This window comes from Fringilla coelebs (assembly GCF_963513975.1).
Source record: "Fringilla coelebs genome assembly, chromosome: 6".
In the NCBI taxonomy this organism is placed as follows: Eukaryota; Metazoa; Chordata; class Aves; order Passeriformes; family Fringillidae; genus Fringilla; species Fringilla coelebs.
The window spans coordinates 53,361,417-53,377,984 of NC_140034.1; the positions used below are offsets into that span (position 1 = coordinate 53,361,417).

A 16,568-nucleotide genomic window follows, 5' to 3' on the forward strand; every position below is an offset into this window, starting at 1 on the left:
CCGCGGGGGTCGCGGGGCTTTTCTAGGGCAATAAAGGCTTTTTTTTTAGGAAGGGTCTCGCTGTCACCCGCCCCCCGCCTTGCCACCACCCCGGCTCACCCTGGCACACAGCTTGGCACAGAGCGGGGGACCCTGGTGGCCCCAGCCTGTCCCTTCCCCTCCTCACACGCAGGAGGTGGTTGGTGCATTTATTGGAACCCCGAGCTGGCGGGGAAACTGAGGCACGGGAGGAGCAGGGACCCCCTGATGCCCTGGGGAGTGTGAAGGGAGAGGAGAGGAGAGGAGAGGAGAGGAGAGGAGAGGAGAGGAGAGGAGAGGAGAGGAGAGGAGAGGAGAGGAGAGGAGAGGAGAGGAGAGGAGAGGAGAGGAGAGGAGAGGAGAGGAGAGGAGAGGAGAGGAGAGGAGAGGAGAGGAGAGGAGAGGAGAGGAGAGGAGAGGAGAGGAGAGGAGAGGAGAGGAGAGGAGAGGAGAGGAGAGGAGAGGAGAGGAGAGGAGAGGAGAGGAGAGGAGAGGAGAGGAGAGGAGAGGAGAGGAGAGGAGAGGAGAGGAGAGGAGAGGAGAGGGACAAGGGATGCAGAGAGAAGGACAGAGGGAGGAAGGGATGAAAGAAGGGAGAGAGGGAGGAGGGACAAGGGAAGGAAGGATGGGAGGAGAAGAGAGAGGAAAGAGGTAAAGGAGAGAAGGAAGGAGGGAAGCAGGGAGAGGAGGAGGCAGGGATGGAGGGAGGAGGGAGAGGAGGAGGCGGGAGGGAAGGATGGAGGCATGGGAGGAGGGAGGACAGGGACAGGAGGAGCAGAGTCAGGGCTGGGGGTCGCTGAGACGGCCCATGAAGACGGGGAAGTCGCCGGTGTTGTGCCAGAGGACGAAGAGGAAGGGGCGCAGAGCCTCCAGCACCAGGGCCGAGCGCGCCACCGAGGTGGCCATGGCCGCCGCCGCCTCCACGCCGGCCTCGTCCAGTGCCAGCACCGCCCGGTGCCGCGCCGTGTCCACCGCGGCTGGGCCCCGCGCCAGCCCGCACAGCTCCGCGTCCAGGAACAGCCCGAAGTCTGCGACAGCCGGCCTCAGCGCCACTCCCGCGGAACACGGGGGCAGTGGGGGCCAAGGGGACTCCAGGGACAGAGGGAACACCGAGGGGACCCGGGGGAACGAGAGATCCAGAGAAAACCAGAGGGATGGGGACATGGAGACGCAGGGACACGAGGGACAGTGGGAATAGAGGAGACACGGGGACAGAGCGGGGACACTGGGGGGCGCCAGGGGACGCTCAGGGATATGGGGAACACCGGGGAGATGGGGGATGTTCGGGCCGCTGGGGACAATTTGGGGATACTGGGATGTAAGGGGACATTAGGGGCGCTGGGGGGAGCAGGGCACTGGGGGCATGGGGGACACCAGGGACACGGGAGGGTGGGGGGTCCTCAGGGGAAACCAAAGGTAAGGGGATACCGGGGACATTGTGGCCTTTGGGGACACTGGGGAAAGTGACCCCCAGGGGAGGGGCCCGTGACGTCCCGCAGGGAGTAAGGTCACCGCACAGGGAGCGATGCGATCCCGCAGCCCAGCCAGCCCCTGCGGTGCCACCAGAGGTGTCCTTACCCATGTCGTGGACCAGAGGCACCACGTCCAGGGTGAGGTCGAGGCGCAGGCGGGGCAGGGACAGCGCGGTGGCCCGGGGCGGGGTGCGGGCCGCCCGCCGTAGCAGCGCCAGGAAGGTGGTGGGGTCCAGCGCCCGCTCCAGGGTCTCCAGAGGCTCCAGGGGCTCCCGCGGCATCAGCACCACGAGGCTCAGCCCCCCGTTCAGCTCCAGCCGCCCCACCTGCGGGGCAGACCCCCACTAAGGGCCACTGCGGGGACCCCGTGGACCGCCACCCCCACGGTGCCATCAAGGGGGTGCCAGCCTGGCGTCCCTCAAAGTCCCAGGGGAGCGAGGTCACAGCCTGTGCCCCTTTCAGTGCCAGGGGAGTGACATCAGCCTGGCATCCTCCCCGAGTGCCGCAGGAGTTATATCACAGCCTGGCACTCCTCCTTAGTGCCGCTGGAGTGACATCATTATCCCCTCAGCGGTGACCCCCCAGACCCCCAGCACTGGTGGGGCTACCTGGACCCGCAGGCGGGAGTCGGTGAAGGAGGCCACCGGGTACTTGGCGCTGGTCATGGTGGGCACCTTACGGGGGCGCTGCCCGGGCCGCAGGAAGGGCAGCAGCACCGTCTTCTTGCGGTCCAGCGGCGTGCGCCAGGCGGCTGCGGGGACACGGCACCGCGGCTGGGGGCGGGGAGCACCGGGGGCCGCACCGGGCCGCCTCAGCCCCGCGCCCCGTGCCCGGGGGATGCCCTGGGGATGGCGGGTGGCGGGGCCGTACCGCGCAGGTGGACGGCGCTGAGCAGCAGCAGGCTGGGCTCGGGGGGCAGCGTGGAAAGCAGCGAGGGCAGCAGCCCCTTGCTGGCCTTCCGCACCCAGGCGTTGATGCGCTGCAGGTCCAGGCTCTCGTTGCCGCTCAGGGCGTACGGGCGGGCGCCGTAGAAGCGCAGGGATTCGTTGAGGAAGCGGGGCCGGAGCTGCAGCTCTGTGGGGCGGCACGGTCCCGCAGTCAGCCCGGGTGCCCAGCGGACAGCAGCGCCCCACCGGCACCCGGTGCCCGCCTCACCTGGGTGGTGGAAGATCTGGGCGGCCGAGAAGAGGCCTGGCGTGCTGGCCAGCTGCTGCAGGGCGCCGTGCACGCAGTCCAGCCCCTGAGGGTACGCCAGGAGGGCGGCCAGACGCTCCTGGGTTTCTCCGCGGGCGCCTGCGGGCACAGGGGAAGCTCAGCGAGGTGCCCCGGCTGGGACAGCGGTGACACGGCGGGCAGCCCCTCACCCAGCAGCAGGTGCGAGAGCCCCATGGCGACGTTGATGGGTGAGAAGAGCAGGTTGGCGTCGGGCTCAGCCTCCTCTGCCATGCGCTGATAGAAGTGGAGGGCAAAGGTGACCAGAGCCTCGGCCACGGCAGCCCGCTGCTCCCTCGTGGGCTCCCCGCAGGTGTCGGTCGGCTCCTCGTCCCCAGGGCACGGCGGGGCGCTGGTGCCGGGCGTGGGCACTGCCGTGGTGCCATCGGCTGTGGTGTCCAGCTCCTCCAGTGCCCCCTCCGGCGCTGCGGAGCTGGGGCTGGGGGCATCTGTGACACCCCAGTCAGGCAGCCCCTCGGGGTGAGCGCTGGCGGTGGGCACGGGCAGCACGGGGGCCCCCACGTCCTGTGAGGGAGCCGGGGTACGAGCAGTGGGCACAGGGGGCACAGGCGGGGTCGGGGGCTCTCTGAGCAGTGGCATCCAGCTGGGAGACGCCTCCAGAGCGAGCACCTGGGCACAGGGACTTGTGTGAGGAGGCACCCGGGTGGGGGACTCGGATGAGGAGTTATAGAGGGGTGTCAGGCTCAGGGAGCCCGTGTCCCTGAGCCACACTTACCGGGATGACAGTGACCGTGGCTGTGGCCACCAGCCACGCCAGAGGCAGCCAGAGTGTCTTGATGGACATGCTGGTGGGAGGGCACAGGTCAAGGACAGACACCCAGTATCCCTCACCACGGCACCCCGCACCCCACTCCCTACACCACCCGTACCCCCACCCCGTGCAGTCCCACCCCGGGGTGCCCCCGCTCTGTCCCCCCTGGGGGGCCGGCTGTGGGGGGTGAGAGGAGGCAAAACCAAGAGCCCACCTGGGTGCCCGGCGGGTCGGTCCCTGCGTGTCCAGCGGGTGCCGGGAGATCTGGCCGGCTCCGACCCTGCCTGGTTAAAAATTAAGGAGGTTCCCGTAAATCAGCCGGGACGCGGCCGGTAATGCGGGGGCGGGCAGGGGGGTGCGGAGGCAGCCGGGATGCGGCCCCGTGTCCCGTTTTGCTCCCGTCAGCCACCCGTCTGCGCGGGGTTCCGGCTATCTGTCACCCACCGCCCCTGGGAACCCCGCGGTGACGAGGGTCGCCGGCCGCCCCCGGCCCATCTGTCCCCACCCACCCGTGCCGGGGGTGCGGCCGCAGAACCTCGTCCCTCCCGCCCAGAGGCGTGACCCCACGGAGCCCATCCCCGTGGCACCGGGCACCGATCACCATGGCCGGGCGGATCGCCAGGGTGGGTACCGGGGGCACGTGGACGGGACCAGGACTCCGGTGCCGCTGCGGTACCGGCACGGGGGTCCTGGTGTCCGCACCGGAGCGGGGCCCGAGGGCAGCCGAGCTCGCCGTGCGGGGGGTCCCGGTACCGGAGTGCGAAAGGGGGTTTCTGGGGAGTGTTAGTGCCAGTGCGGGGATACCGGTACCGGGGAGAGGCAGTGCTGGGGGTGTCAGTGCGGGGGCGGGGTTCCCGGTGGCGGGGTGCGAGTGGAGCTGTGCTGAGGGGAGTCAGTGCCCGGTGAGGGGGTCCCGGTACCGGGGAGAGGCAGTGCTGGGGGTGTCAGTGCGGGGGCGGGGTTCCCGGTGGCGGGGTGCGAGGGAAGAAGTACCGGGGTGGAGGGTCTCCGGTGCGGGGGTGACAAATACCCCTGCACGTTTCAGTTTCGTTTCCCCAGCGGGGCGGCCCCGCCCAGGGGTGTGTCCAGGATGCCCGCCCCGTCCCTAAAAGCGTGCCCGGTAAACAAACCCTGCCTATTAAGGCGGGGTCTGCAGGCGGCCCCGCCCAGAGGGCGGTGTCCCGGGAGGAGGATTAACCTATGGAGGGGTCTCTGGGGTCACACCTCCGCCCACACCTGCCCCACCCCTTCCCCGCAGGAGCTGGAGGAGGCGCGGCGCTGGGAGGGGGCCCGCGACGTGCGGCCGCTGGACGGGAACGTGCGGCGCTGGGGGGGACTCCTGCTGCCCGTGCGTGGGGAGAGGGCACGGGGGGACGGGAGGACACGGGGGGCTGCGGGGAGTCCTGGGGAGCGGGGGTCGTGAGGGGACATGCGCATGGGGGACATGCGGGCTTGATGAAGGATGTGCCCTTGGGGGCATGGGAGGGAGTGGGGGTGACCCTTGGGACGGGGCTGTCTCACTGAGTGAGGGTCCCCCGCAGGACAGAACTGGGGAGGGTCCCTCTGAGGACGCTGCGGGTCCTGGGCTGGGGACACTGGGTGAAGGTTCCCCTTTTGAGGGGCTCGGGCTGGCACGGGGGAGTCTCTACGGGGGGCACTGGGTATCAGGGCTGGACAGAGGCCCCCCCGCGATGGACGCTGCGGCAAAGGGGGCTGAGGTGCCCCCATATCCCGGCAGAACAACCCCCCATACAACACGGGCGCCTTCCGCTTCGAGCTGACCTTCTCCTCCAACCACCCGCTGGAGCCGCCCAGCGCTACCCTCCGCACCCCCATCTACCACCCCAGCGTGGACCTCGAGGGCCACGTCTGCCAGCCCCTCACCACCCACGCTCACTGGGAGCCCGCCACCCGCGCCATCCAAGGTGGGCACCGCGGGGACAGGGGCACAGTGCAGGGCGTGGGTGCCCCTCTGACCCCCCTGCCCCTGCAGTACTCCAGGACCTGCTGCTGCAGCTGGACAGCCCAGACCCCCGGCGGCTGCTGCGGCCTGACGTGGCCCGGGAGCTGCAGGAGCGCCCCGAGGAGTTCCGGCGCCGGGCGGAGGAACACACCCGGCTCCACGCCGAGCCGCGCCCCGACCCCCACACATGAGGCAATAAATTCTCTCCATCACCTGCTCTGGCTCGGTGGTGCCTCACTGGGAGGGTGGGGGGCTCCGGGAGCTGCTGCCCCCCACGTGCCAGCCCTGGGGAATGTCACCCTCCTGGTGGCAGAGCTAGCGCTGTGCCCCAACCTCGTGACAGTGCCCAGACATTCGCTTGGTGCCAGCGTTCCTCCCTCCAGAGACGAGACCACCACCGCCTGGAACCACGGCCTTTACTGCTGGGGGACAGAGCAGGGGACGAGGAGGGGGGTGGCACAGTTGGGGGGCTGTGGGGGAATATCCCTCTCAGCGCTTCTTGGTCTTGACGAGCCCCTTGGCCACCAGGCAGCGGTACAGCTCCTGCACGTACGTGTACACGCACTTGGCGTCGGGCACCGGCAGCCGCACCATGTCCTCCACCTCCAGCAGTGGGGCGCAGCCCGCCCGCTCCCTGCGGGAAGGGACACAGCGGTCACCGGGGCCGAGAGTGGCCGGGGGGACCGAGGGGCGGGCGCTGCGCTCACGCACTCGGCGGTGGCGAAGGCCAGGGCGAAGTTGTCCCGGCGGGCGCTGGGCTCCAGGGCGGCGAAGTCGAAGGCGTCGGGGAAGAAACTGTGCAGGAGGGCGCAGAAGGCCAGGCCGCTGCCCCAGCTCCCCGAGAAATTCTGCACGTCCACGTGCTGCCAGACAGCGGGGTCAGGCCAGCCCCGGGCCCCCCAGCCGATCCTCCCGCCGCCCCCCGCCTGCGCTCACCGGGTACCCGCGGGTGCGGGCGCGGCACCACTCCAGCAGCATCGTCTTGACCGTGGCGGCCCCCCCTGAGCGCCGCAGGTGTGGGGCTGGGCCCTTGGCAGCCCTGGGGGGACCTGGGCTGTGGGATCCCCACACCTCCCCGTCCCTCATAGGGACCCCAGCCCCTCTGTGACCCCATTGCCCCGTGGCTCTGGGTCCCCAATGCCCTACTGGCCCATGGTCACACAGCTCCCCTGTCCCACCCCTCTCACTGCTCTATGGACTCCCCATTCCTCCCTGTACCCCTCATTGCCCCATGCCCCCCAATATCCCCTCTGTCCCATATCCTCCTTCATTGCCCCATGTCCCCCCTGTACCACCGTTGCCCCACAGAGGCCCAGTTCCCCTCTGACCCCATTGCCCCCCAACCCCCCATGCCCCCGCCATACCCCCCAATTTCCCCTGTACCTCCCACTGCCTCATGGCCTTCCAACACCCCCACTACTCCATGACCTATCCATCCCACTGTCCCTGGCTGTCCTGTAGCCCCCCCAAGACCCCGGGTCCCCCGTTCCCTCAATGCCCCTCCTGCCCCCCACGGGGACAGGCCCCCCTCACCCTCCGAACTTCTCCAGGATGGCGCTGCGCCCCTGTGCCCGGGTCCCCACTCGTGGCCGTCCCCCGACCCCTTCCAGCCTCAGCCTCTGTCCCGCCGCACCGGAGGCTGCCTTGTCCCGTGTCCCCCCCGCTGGAGCACCCCTGCAGGCACAAACGGATGGGACAGCAATGAGCAGGGGGCTGTGGGGTGCCATCCCTGCCGTGGGTACTGGGGTGCCACCCATAAGGACACACCTCTTGCTGCCCCCCGTGTCCTCGGCGGTGCCAGCTGCAAGGAGAGAGGAGGGGTCAGAGGGCTGGAAGAGGGCACCCGCATACCCCCGGGCACCCCTGGGGCTCAAGGTCCTTTCCCTTGAAGAGGATGAACACTGTGGGGCAGCAGTGACCCCAGGACACTCGAGTGCCGTTGCCCAAATGGCTCTTACCTGTGGGGGACGCTGGGGATGCTGGGGACATAGGGGACGTAGGGGACGTGGGAGATGTAGGGGACATGGGAGATGTAGGGGACATGGGGGACGTAGGGGACATGGGGGACGGGAGGTTGGTGGCCCCCTCTGGGGACGAGCAGGGAGGGAACTCAGGCCACAGCTCGTCGTCCTCGTCCTGAAGCCAAGTGGGTTCCTGTAAGCAACAGGCAGGGTGGCGCTGCCAGCACGGTCAGTGTCACTCACACAATGTCCCTGGCACTGTCATCCTGGCCCTGGCACTCTCACCCTGCCCCAGTAAAGCCACCCCTGTCCCCATCCGTACCGCAGCTGCCCTCCCTACTGCCTCCTGGGGTGCCCTGGCTCTGCCGCCACCTCCCTTCCAACCCCTCCTCACCTGTTGGCGCTGGGAGTTGCCCGCTGCTGCCGGCGCCGCTTTTCCCTCGGTACCCTCCTCGGTACCCCCTCCGGTGCCCCCGGCTGTCCCTGCCTCGGCATCGCCAGCACCATCCCCGGCCTCTCCGGCATCGCCCCCGGCACCCCTGGGCGCTTCTGCCCCGCCATCCCCGGCAGCCTCTCCCCCCGCGCACCCCCCTGAGCCCCCCGTACCCTTCCCTTCACCCCCCGTGTCCCCCCCATCGCCCCCCGCTTCCTGAGCCTCCTCCCCACCCCGGGGAGTCGTCGCCTCCCCGCTGCCCTCCCCCGGCCCCGCGGCGGGGTCAGAGGGGGTGTCCGGGGTGGGGCTACCGCGGGTGGGGGTGCCGGGGGTCGGGGTGTCGGTGGTGGGGGTGCCGGGGGTCGGGGTGTCGGTGGTGGGGGTGCCGGGGGTGGGGGTGTCCGAGGTGGGGGTGCCGGGGGTGGGGGTGCTCGCGGTGGCGGTGTCCGAGGCGGGAGTGCTCGCGGTGGGGGTTGTCGAAGTGGGGGTCTCCGAAATACGGGTGTCCGAGGTGGGGGCTTCGGCGTCTCCCAGAGCCTCCATGTTGCTGCGGTCACTGCTGCAGGGGCACGGGGCTGTCACTGGGGTGCCCCCCGATGACGCCGCGAGCTTGCCTGTGTCCCCCATAGACCCCCAGCCCGGCTAAGCCCTCTCCTGCCCCTGTCCCCGTGCCCTCCCCCAGCCCTGCCACTCCTATGCTGGGCACCCCAGTTCCCCCGCTCCGACCCCCACCCCCATGCCCCATCTCGGCACCCCAACAGCACAGCCCGGTCCCTTCACGTCTTCCTGTAGGACCCGAGCCCCAAACCAACCCTCCCATTGCCGGTATGCCCCATGTCAGCCCCCCTGTGCCCCCTCCTGCCCCCATGTCCCCTCCCGAGCACCCAGATCCCATCCCAGCCCCGCCATGTCCCCCTCCCGGCCCCACATGTCTTCTCCCTGCCCTCCCGTTCCCACTGCCGGCCCCCTATAACCCCTTCCCGGTCTCCCTTGCTGTCCTCCGGTGCTTCTCCCCGGTGCCCCCCAGCCCGCACCGTCCTGGCCGCTCCCCGTTCCACCCTCGCCTCGCGTAGTCCCGGTGCTCCCGGAGCTCCCCGGACCGCTCGGCCCGTACCCTCCGGCTGCTCCCGCTCCGCCGCCCCTGCTGCGCCCCGGCCCCCCCGCCCGGCTCTATTTTTACCCGGCGGGGGCAGGTGCCGCCTTCACTCACCGCCCACCCGCGGGGCACGCGTGGGGCCGGGCCGGACACCCGGGCACGGCTGGGGAGGGGGAACGCGCCGACAGCTCCACCCGGACAGCGGCGACACCCCAAAGCAGCCCACGGGGAGGGGAGCGAACCGTGCCGTGAGACCCGAGGGGCACAGGGGACACGGACACCCTGGGCAGGGACAGGGAGACTTGGGGGTCACAGGCACACGGGCGAGGTGGGGAACACCGACACGCGGGGGTGTTCGGGGGACACAATGGGGACACGGGCACACGGGGGACGTGGGGAGCGCGGGGGTAGCAGATTCCCGGGGGCAATGGGGGACACAGACACGTGGGGACACAGGTCACGCGGGGACAGCCCGGACAGGACGGCGGGACACAGGAGGACCCGAGGAACAGGGGACACAGGGGACACATAGGGAGGGACCCGAAGCCCCCCAGCCATGCCCCGGTGAGGTCCCGGCGATGGCCACGCCCTCTGAGGCCTGGCACCGCCCCCTCCCCGTGACCCCGCCCCTCGCGGGGCAAAGGCCGGGCAGAGCGCGCGCTCCGCCGCTCCCCTCCCGCCGCTCTGCCGCCGCCGCAGCCACGCCCTTTCCCGAAGACCAATCAGCACCCGAGGTGCACCACTGGTCCCGCCTTCTCCTGCAAGCGATTGGACAGAACCGGCAGTGGGGCGGGGCCGCTGCGCGGGTGGGCGGAAGCGCGGCGCCCACGTGGTTCCTGCAGGGAGCCGCCGCCAGGTCCCGAACCGAGCTTGACCGTGGGGGTCCAACGGGGTCGGATCCGAGCGGGGTCGGGCCCAGAGGGACCGTGATCGGGACCGGGACCGCGACCGAGCGGGGCCGGTGGTGGCCGCCATGGATCCGCTGCGGGCTCAGCAGCTGGCGGCCGAACTGGAGGTTGAGATGATGGCCGACATGTACAACCGGTGAGGCCCTCCGGGAGAGAGCATTGGGGGCTTTGGGCTACCGGGGGGTGTCCGTGGCTTAGGAGACACTAGCGGCTGTCAGAGGCAGTGGGGGACCCTGGGGTTGTAGGGGAGTGTGGGGGATCCTAGGAGACATCCGAGAAATGGGGAGGGGCACCGGAGATGCCCGAGGATGGGGGACGGTGGGGGGTCCTAGGGGTGCCCGGGTGGCGATCACGGGGGATACTGGGCTTGTTGGGGTGCAGAGACCGGGGTCCCGCTCGGTGATGATGCGGGTGCAGGAAGTGTTGGGGTGTAAGGTCTGGGGTTGCCGGGGACGGCGATAACGGGGGAAGCTGAGGTGCGGGGCTGGGTCTCGAGGGTTGTGATGGCGGGGTACAAGAGGTGTTGGGGTGCGGGATCGGGGTCCCGAGGGTGACGATGGCGGGGTACAGGGTGTGCTGGGGTGCAGGGCCAGGTCCCGGCTGGCGCGGGGCTCAGGCGCGGTGCGGTCCGTGCAGGATGACCCAGGCGTGCCACCGCAAGTGCGTGCCCCCGTTCTACAAGGAGTCGGAGCTGTCCAAAGGGGAATGCGTGTGCCTGGACCGCTGCGTGGCCAAGTACCTGGAGGTGCACGAGCGGATGGGCAAGAAGCTGACGGAGCTGTCGCTGCAGGACGAGGAGCTGCTCAAGCGAATGCAGCAGGGCAGCGGCACCGCATGAGCCCCCACCCATCACCCCAATAAACCTGGGCATCTGCTGTGCTCCCCTCGCCCCCCAAACCCACCCTGTGGCTGTGTGTTGGGGTACATGGTGCCCGTGGTTGCTGCTGGGAGCCCCCCTTGTCCCCAGCTGCCACATGCTGTGTCCTTGTTGGGGGCACGCTGGGTGCCCCCCCCCGGCTGGGCCCAGCCCGTGTAATCCCCCGGATTAGGCAGAGCTGGGCTGAGCCCCTTGTAATCCCCAGTGGGGTGGGACAGAGCTCAGCCCCTCCCTGTCTGTCTGTGCTGGGGGTCACCAGAGGGGACAGCCGGGGGGCCCTGCACAGGCACACAGCCCCTGAGGGGCAGGGCACAGGGACACCCTCGCAGGGACACTCCCAGAACACCCAGCCCTGTTTGAGGATACACAGATGGGACCACGTGGGGACAACCCAGGGACACCTCTGCCTGGGCAAAGACCACGTGGGGACAGTCAGAGACCACGGGGGAGGGGGCATTGGGACACCCACGTGGGGACAGTCTGCACACACACAGACAGACACCCCACACACCCCTGGGGACACTTGGAGGGGACAAGGGACCCGGGGACACCGACACCCAGCGAGTTACACTCGCTGAGGGACAGCCCACACTGTGAGTGACACCTGTCGAGGGGCAGCCCCGGGTGACACACAGCCAGAGGGACCGCGGGCAGGGGGTGGGCTCTGTCCCTGCGCCCACAGGCCGGCAGCCTGTGTGTGCTCCATCCGTGTGCTCCATCCGTGTGCCGGCGCCTGCGGGAAGTGGGTCAGGCTGTGCAGGGCGCGGGTGACAGCGCGGGGGTGGCTCTGCGCCCCGCGGCTCCCGTGACACCCGCCAGCACTCTGCCAGGGGTGCGGGGTGTCGGCGCCACGGCAGCCGGCGTGTCACCGGCCCCGCGGTGGCGCCGGGCGTGCGGCGCGTGTCGGGGGGTGTGTGTCCTGCAGGGGGTGTCCGTCCATCCCCCCCGCGGCGCCCTGCACGCCTCGCTGCCCTGCCACCCGCCGCTTCCATCAATATTTCAGGAGCGGCAGGCGGTGACCTGGATCGACAGTGGCCCACCCACAGCAGCCAGGCCCTGCTCTCCCAAAATAAGACCATTTTTAATAAATAATTTCCCACCTTTTGGTTCCTGTTGGGGGTTTTTCCCGTTCAGGATGGGAGGGGACCCCCTTCTGCATCCTGCGGTCCCCCCGCCGGCTGTTCCCCACAGTTCTAGAGGCCTCCCCTGGGGAGAAGGGGGGCACGGGCGCCCCGAGGAGCCGGGACCCCCGGGGGCGCCGAGGGGGGCTCAGAGTCGGGGCAGGATCAGAGCCAGGAGGGGCAGGAGGGCAGGGGGCCGGTGGGGCGCGGCGGCGGCCATGGGGGCACAGGGGTCGTGGGGGCAGCTGGCGTCCTCGGGGGGCCCGCGGGAGTCACGGGACGGGGGGGGCGGCCGGGGCTGGGGTCCCCGCAGGTCGTGGGGGGGCAGCCCGTCACGGTAGAAGGCGGAGGGCGGCGCGGCCGGGAGGGTGCCGGGGCGACCCAGCGCCCGCCCCGGGGTGCCCATCACCGCCACCCCATTGCCACCGTTGCCATCTTCCATGTCCTCGTTGTCGTCGTCGTCGTCCTCGGGGCAGGCGTCGAAGTCGCGGGGGCGGAGGTGGCGCAGGTCGGTGCCGCGGCGGTCCGGGGGGCTGGCGCACGGCACCGGGGAGCTGGAGACGCGCGTGCGGCGGAACCAGGCCCAGAGCGGGCGAGCGCGGCAGTCGCAGGCCCAGGGGTTGGCGTTGAGGCGCAGGAACTGGAGCGAGGGCAGCGCGGCCAGCGGGTCCCCGGGCAGGGCCACCAGGCTGTTGTTGAACAGGTAGAGGATGGTGAGGCGCGCCAGCCCCCCGAAGGCGCGGCGGTGGATGGCTGCCAGCCGGTTGGCGTGCAGCAGCAGGCGGTCCAGGCTCGACAGCCCCCGGAAGACGCCCTCCGACAGCGCCCGCAGCCGGTTGCCGTGCAGGAAGAGGTGGCTCAGGTTGGCCAGGTCGGCAAAGAGGTCGTCCTGCGGGGAAGGGGAGAGGGGTGGGTGTGGGGTGGGGGCCCGCTGTGCTGTTCTGTGGCCCTGCCTGGTGGGCGTCACCCCGAGAGCCACTGGTGTGGGCCCACAGAGCTCCGCCATGGGGCCTAGTCCTGCCAGCATCACTCGACACCCTCTCCTGTGTCCCTGCTCTGTGAGCATCGTGCAGGACCTTGTCCCATGTCCCTGCCATACTGGGGTCACCCAGGGTCCTGCCCCACGGCCATCAGCCTGCTCCCTCAGCATCTCCTGTCCCTGCCCCGCATCCCGGCCGTGTCAGCGCCACTTTGTCCCACATCCCGTCTCCACGGCTCGTCACCCATCACCCTGACCAGCCCCACCTCTGTGCCCTGGAGGCAACGCCCAGCCCCCCTGCTCACCCACCTGGAGGTAGAGCAGCCCATTCTCCTGCAGGTAGAGGTACTGGAGGCTGCGGAGGCCGCGGAAGATGCCGCTGGGCAGGTTGGCCAGCCGGCACCGGTACAGGTGCAGGGCCTGGAGGCGGTGGAGGCCGTGGAAGGTGTCGGGGGCCAGGACGCGGAGGTGCGGGTTGTCACCCAGGTCGAGCTCCTCCAGGGCGGGCAGGTGGCGAAAGGTGCCCGGCTGGATGGAGGAGATGTTGTTGGAGTAGAGCCAGAGGGTGACGGTGCTGGGCCCGAAGGTGCCCGCCCGCAGCGCCCCGATGACGTTGTTCTGCAGGAAGAGGCGGCGGGCGCCGGGCGGGAGCCCCGCGGGCACCGAGGAGAAGTTGTTGGCCTGGCAGCTGACGGTGGGCGGCGAGACGTAGCAGGTGCAGAGCGCGGGGCAGGCGGGAGCCCCGCCGGGCACCCACACCAGCGCCGCCAGCAGCAGCAGGGCCGCCGGGCGCCCGCCTGAGGGCACAGCGGGGCGTCAGCGCGGGGCACCGCGCTCCCCGACCCCCGCGCCGCCGCCGCCTGCCCCCCGCAGCCCCCCGGCCACCGCAGCCCACAGAGCTCTGCCCTCCCGGGGCCGTGCCCACCCGCCTGGCCGCGGCACTCCAGGAACGTCCCGGGGGTCACGGACGGCTCTAGGAGGCCCCCAGGGCCGTGCCCACCCCATCAAGCCGTGGTTCCTCGGGAGAGTCCCAAGGTCCTGATCATTCCATAAGGTTGGGCACCCCAAGGAGGCCCCCAGGACCGAACCCACCCTTAGGGCCGTGGTTGCCTAGGAGAACCCCAAGGTCATGACACCCCCATAGGGCTGGGCACTCCTAGAAGCCCTCCAAAGCCATGCCAGCTCCATAGGGCCACGGTTCCCCAGGAGAACGCCAAGGTCATCACCACCCTGTAGGGCTGGACACCCCGAGGCAGGCGACGGTGCCCACCCTCAGGGCCATGGCCCCCGGAGGCCCCGAGGGCCATGTCTCCCCAGGGACCCCCCCGAGGCCATGCCCACCCACACCGCCACGGTCACCACAGGAGATCCCTAGCACCACAGACCCCGAGGAGAATCCCAAGGTCATGACACCCCATAGCACTGAGCGCCCCTTGCAGCCCCCAGACCCACATCAGCCCACAGGACTGTGGTCCCCAGAGGCCCCCCCCAGGGCTGTGCTGCTGCACAGCACCAAGGCTGGGCACCCCAAAAAGTGCCTGTCCACCTGGGACCTTCTGGGGCTGCTCCTGCTACTGGGGCCACACTCCCCAGGGACCCCCAAAGGTCCGTGACCCCCCCTGCCGTGGCCACACTTCCACGGGACTGTGCCCGCCCCACGGTCCACCAAAACCCCTCACAGGGTCACAGACCCCTGGGACCCCCCTCACTTCAGTCTGGGGGGGGGTCCGTGCCCCCTCCCCAAACGGGGCGGTGCCACGTGCGCGCGTGCCACGGCCACGTGTGGGGCGGGGCACGCGTGGGCGCGGGCTGACGACACGCGCCGCCGCTCCGGGTGTTCAGCATCCCCCCCTTCTCCCCCCCCCACCCGTGTCCATCCCCCCCTCAGGCTGCAACCCGAGAGCTTCATCCATAATTCAGCCCGGCGGCCTGGATCCACGCCCGGGGATGCGTGGATGCGCCCAGTCGCCGCTACCGGGGGAGGGGAGAGGAAGGAGGAGGGCGGTGGGACCCTCCGGTGCACCGGAGGTCACACCGGAGATGCACCGAGGGGTCCCACCGCCCCCTTCCCTCCCTTCCCCTCTGCCGGTGCTCCGCGAGTTGGGGGGGGTACCCACCCCCCACCCACCCACGGAGGCGTCCGGCGCATCTGCTCAGCGCCGCCCCCCTCCCCCGGCGCCCCGTGCCGGCGTGCGCCCCCCACCCGCGTCCCATCTGTCACTCCCCCACGCCGCGGGCTGACTCAGTTGGGAGCTGAAGTCACCGGTTCTCAGCTTCCCCCCCCCGGGTGCTAAACCCCCCCACCCCGGTAGTTGCGGGTACCCCACAGACCCGCGGCACCCACCCGCGGCGTGACCCGGGCGCTCCCGGCTCCCCGCGGCACCCAATCGGGGAACTGTGGGGCGTCTCCACGCCGCGCTGGGGGTCCAAGGGTGGCACCGCGTACCCCCTGAGACATGGGGCACACCCCGCTGGGCATCGTGGGGTACCCACACTCCGGGCTGGGAGTTTTGGGGTGGCACCGGGTACCCCGTGGATCGTGGAGCGCCCAGAAGCCGGGCTACGCACGCCGGTGCTGCACAGGGCGTGCCGGGGTTCGTGGGGCACCCCCACGGAGCCCCGGGGGGCCCGGGATGGCAGCGAGTACCCACGTGTCATGGGGCACTCCCGTGCCGGGCTGGGGGTCCCGGGGTGGCACCCGCCACCCCGTGGGTCGTGAGACAGCCACAGCTCGGGCTGGGCTGGCAGCAGGCACCTCGTGGGTCGGGGGGCCCCCTCGCGCCGGGCAGCCGGGGGTCGCGGGGGACTCAACCTGGGGTGCCCCGGGACTGCGCCCCCGCGCCGGGCCGCGCGTTCCGGGGCGGCCCCGGGGCGGTCCCCGCGCACCGGGGGCTCCCCACTCACCCCGGGGCGTCCGCACCCCGAGCGCCGCGGGGCGCCCCGAGCCGGGACCGAGGTCTCCGGGTGGCACCCCAGGGTCCACCCGACACCCGTGGGACCCCGCCCGACCCCGCGCCTACCTGGGGGCAGGTCCCGAGCCGTGGGGGGCCGCATGGCGGGGCGGCCGCTCAGGCGCTGCCCACCCTCGGGGTCATGGCCGGTGCCGGGGGGGGCTGCTCGCCCCCTTCGCCCCCGCCGCGCCGCCGGGAGCAGCAGCCGCCGCCGCCCCGGGGCATGGCACGGGTGGGCTCGGGCTCGGGCACGGGTGGGCTCGGCGCGGCGCTGCCCGCGGCTCCGTGGGGCTGAGCCCTCCCCGCGCCGCGCCTTATCCCGGGGCGGCCGCTCCGCCCCCCGCGCCGGCCCCGCCGTTTAACCCTTCCCGGGCTGGCCCGCCCCAGGCGGGACACGGGTGGGCACAGGGACTCCCGGCGGAGACGGCGCGGACGGCGGGGAACGCGCTGCGGGCGCCCGCGGGGGCCACGCCCTGCGGGACTCAGGAGGGGAAGCCCCAACGGGGACACGGGAGTGTGATGGACTCTCCCCACGGAGACAGGGCGCGGGGCTCGCGTGGGGAGTTGTGGGGACACGGAGAGTGGTCTCCGTCCGTCCGTCCATCTGCCCGTCCGTCCGTCCCTCCCTCTGTCCCGCGATCCCTGCACCGCCGCCGGGCTTTGGTGCCCTCATGGACGGCGGGACCCCGCGGGGGCTGTCCCCAGGGTGGGTGCGGCGGGACCGGGAGCCCCGCACCCAGCGAGCCGCCGGGAGGGCGCGGGGGGCGGTGGTCCGCACCCACGCGGGACCGCGGCGCTGTTCGTG

General features: G+C 71.2%; 5 protein-coding genes across 6 annotated transcripts; 2 read left to right on the forward strand and 3 right to left on the reverse strand.

Annotated features, from left to right (window-relative positions):
* Positions 1-457: 457 nt before the first annotated feature.
* Positions 458-4,558, reverse strand: SERPING1 (serpin family G member 1). Of its 2 annotated transcripts, none has more exons than XM_084207591.1 (9): positions 4,468-4,558; positions 3,689-3,758; positions 3,439-3,508; positions 2,855-3,332; positions 2,646-2,783; positions 2,361-2,564; positions 2,099-2,241; positions 1,597-1,816; positions 458-1,046 (listed from the first exon to the last, which is right to left on the reverse strand). In XM_084207591.1, the coding sequence occupies exons 3-9, from the start codon at positions 3,505-3,507 to the stop codon at positions 799-801; spliced, it is 1,500 nt and encodes a 499-aa protein (XP_084063717.1). In that variant the 5' UTR covers position 3,508; positions 3,689-3,758; positions 4,468-4,558; the 3' UTR covers positions 458-798. The 2 variants fall into 2 exon arrangements, with proteins under 2 accessions (XP_084063717.1, XP_084063718.1); XM_084207592.1 differs by lacking the exon at positions 4,468-4,558 and adding an exon at positions 3,984-4,002.
* LOC311154820 (ubiquitin-conjugating enzyme E2 L5-like) lies at positions 3,978-5,642 on the forward strand. The gene is made up of 4 exons (XM_084207593.1): positions 3,978-4,097; positions 4,733-4,822; positions 5,213-5,399; positions 5,468-5,642. Exons 1-4 carry the CDS (start codon positions 4,077-4,079, stop codon positions 5,626-5,628), a joined length of 459 nt encoding a protein of 152 aa, XP_084063719.1. The 5' UTR covers positions 3,978-4,076; the 3' UTR covers positions 5,629-5,642.
* A 200-nt stretch (positions 5,643-5,842) lies between these two features.
* SMTNL1 (smoothelin like 1) lies at positions 5,843-9,902 on the reverse strand (the record flags this gene model as incomplete). The annotated part of the gene is made up of 9 exons (XM_084208722.1): positions 5,843-6,071; positions 6,149-6,300; positions 6,374-6,476; positions 6,971-7,111; positions 7,205-7,238; positions 7,396-7,591; positions 7,793-8,390; positions 8,866-9,090; positions 9,241-9,902. 9 exons carry the CDS (start codon positions 9,900-9,902, stop codon positions 5,927-5,929), a joined length of 2,256 nt encoding a protein of 751 aa, XP_084064848.1. The 3' UTR covers positions 5,843-5,926.
* TIMM10 (translocase of inner mitochondrial membrane 10) lies at positions 9,732-11,780 on the forward strand. Its single transcript, XM_084207170.1, has 2 exons — positions 9,732-9,971; positions 10,472-11,780. Exons 1-2 carry the CDS (start codon positions 9,901-9,903, stop codon positions 10,671-10,673), a joined length of 273 nt encoding a protein of 90 aa, XP_084063296.1. The 5' UTR covers positions 9,732-9,900; the 3' UTR covers positions 10,674-11,780.
* A 201-nt stretch (positions 11,781-11,981) lies between these two features.
* RTN4RL2 (reticulon 4 receptor like 2) lies at positions 11,982-15,866 on the reverse strand (the record flags this gene model as incomplete). The annotated part of the gene is made up of 3 exons (XM_084207168.1): positions 11,982-12,722; positions 13,122-13,609; positions 15,833-15,866. 3 exons carry the CDS (start codon positions 15,864-15,866, stop codon positions 11,982-11,984), a joined length of 1,263 nt encoding a protein of 420 aa, XP_084063294.1.
* Between the last annotated feature and the right edge of the window lie 702 nt (positions 15,867-16,568).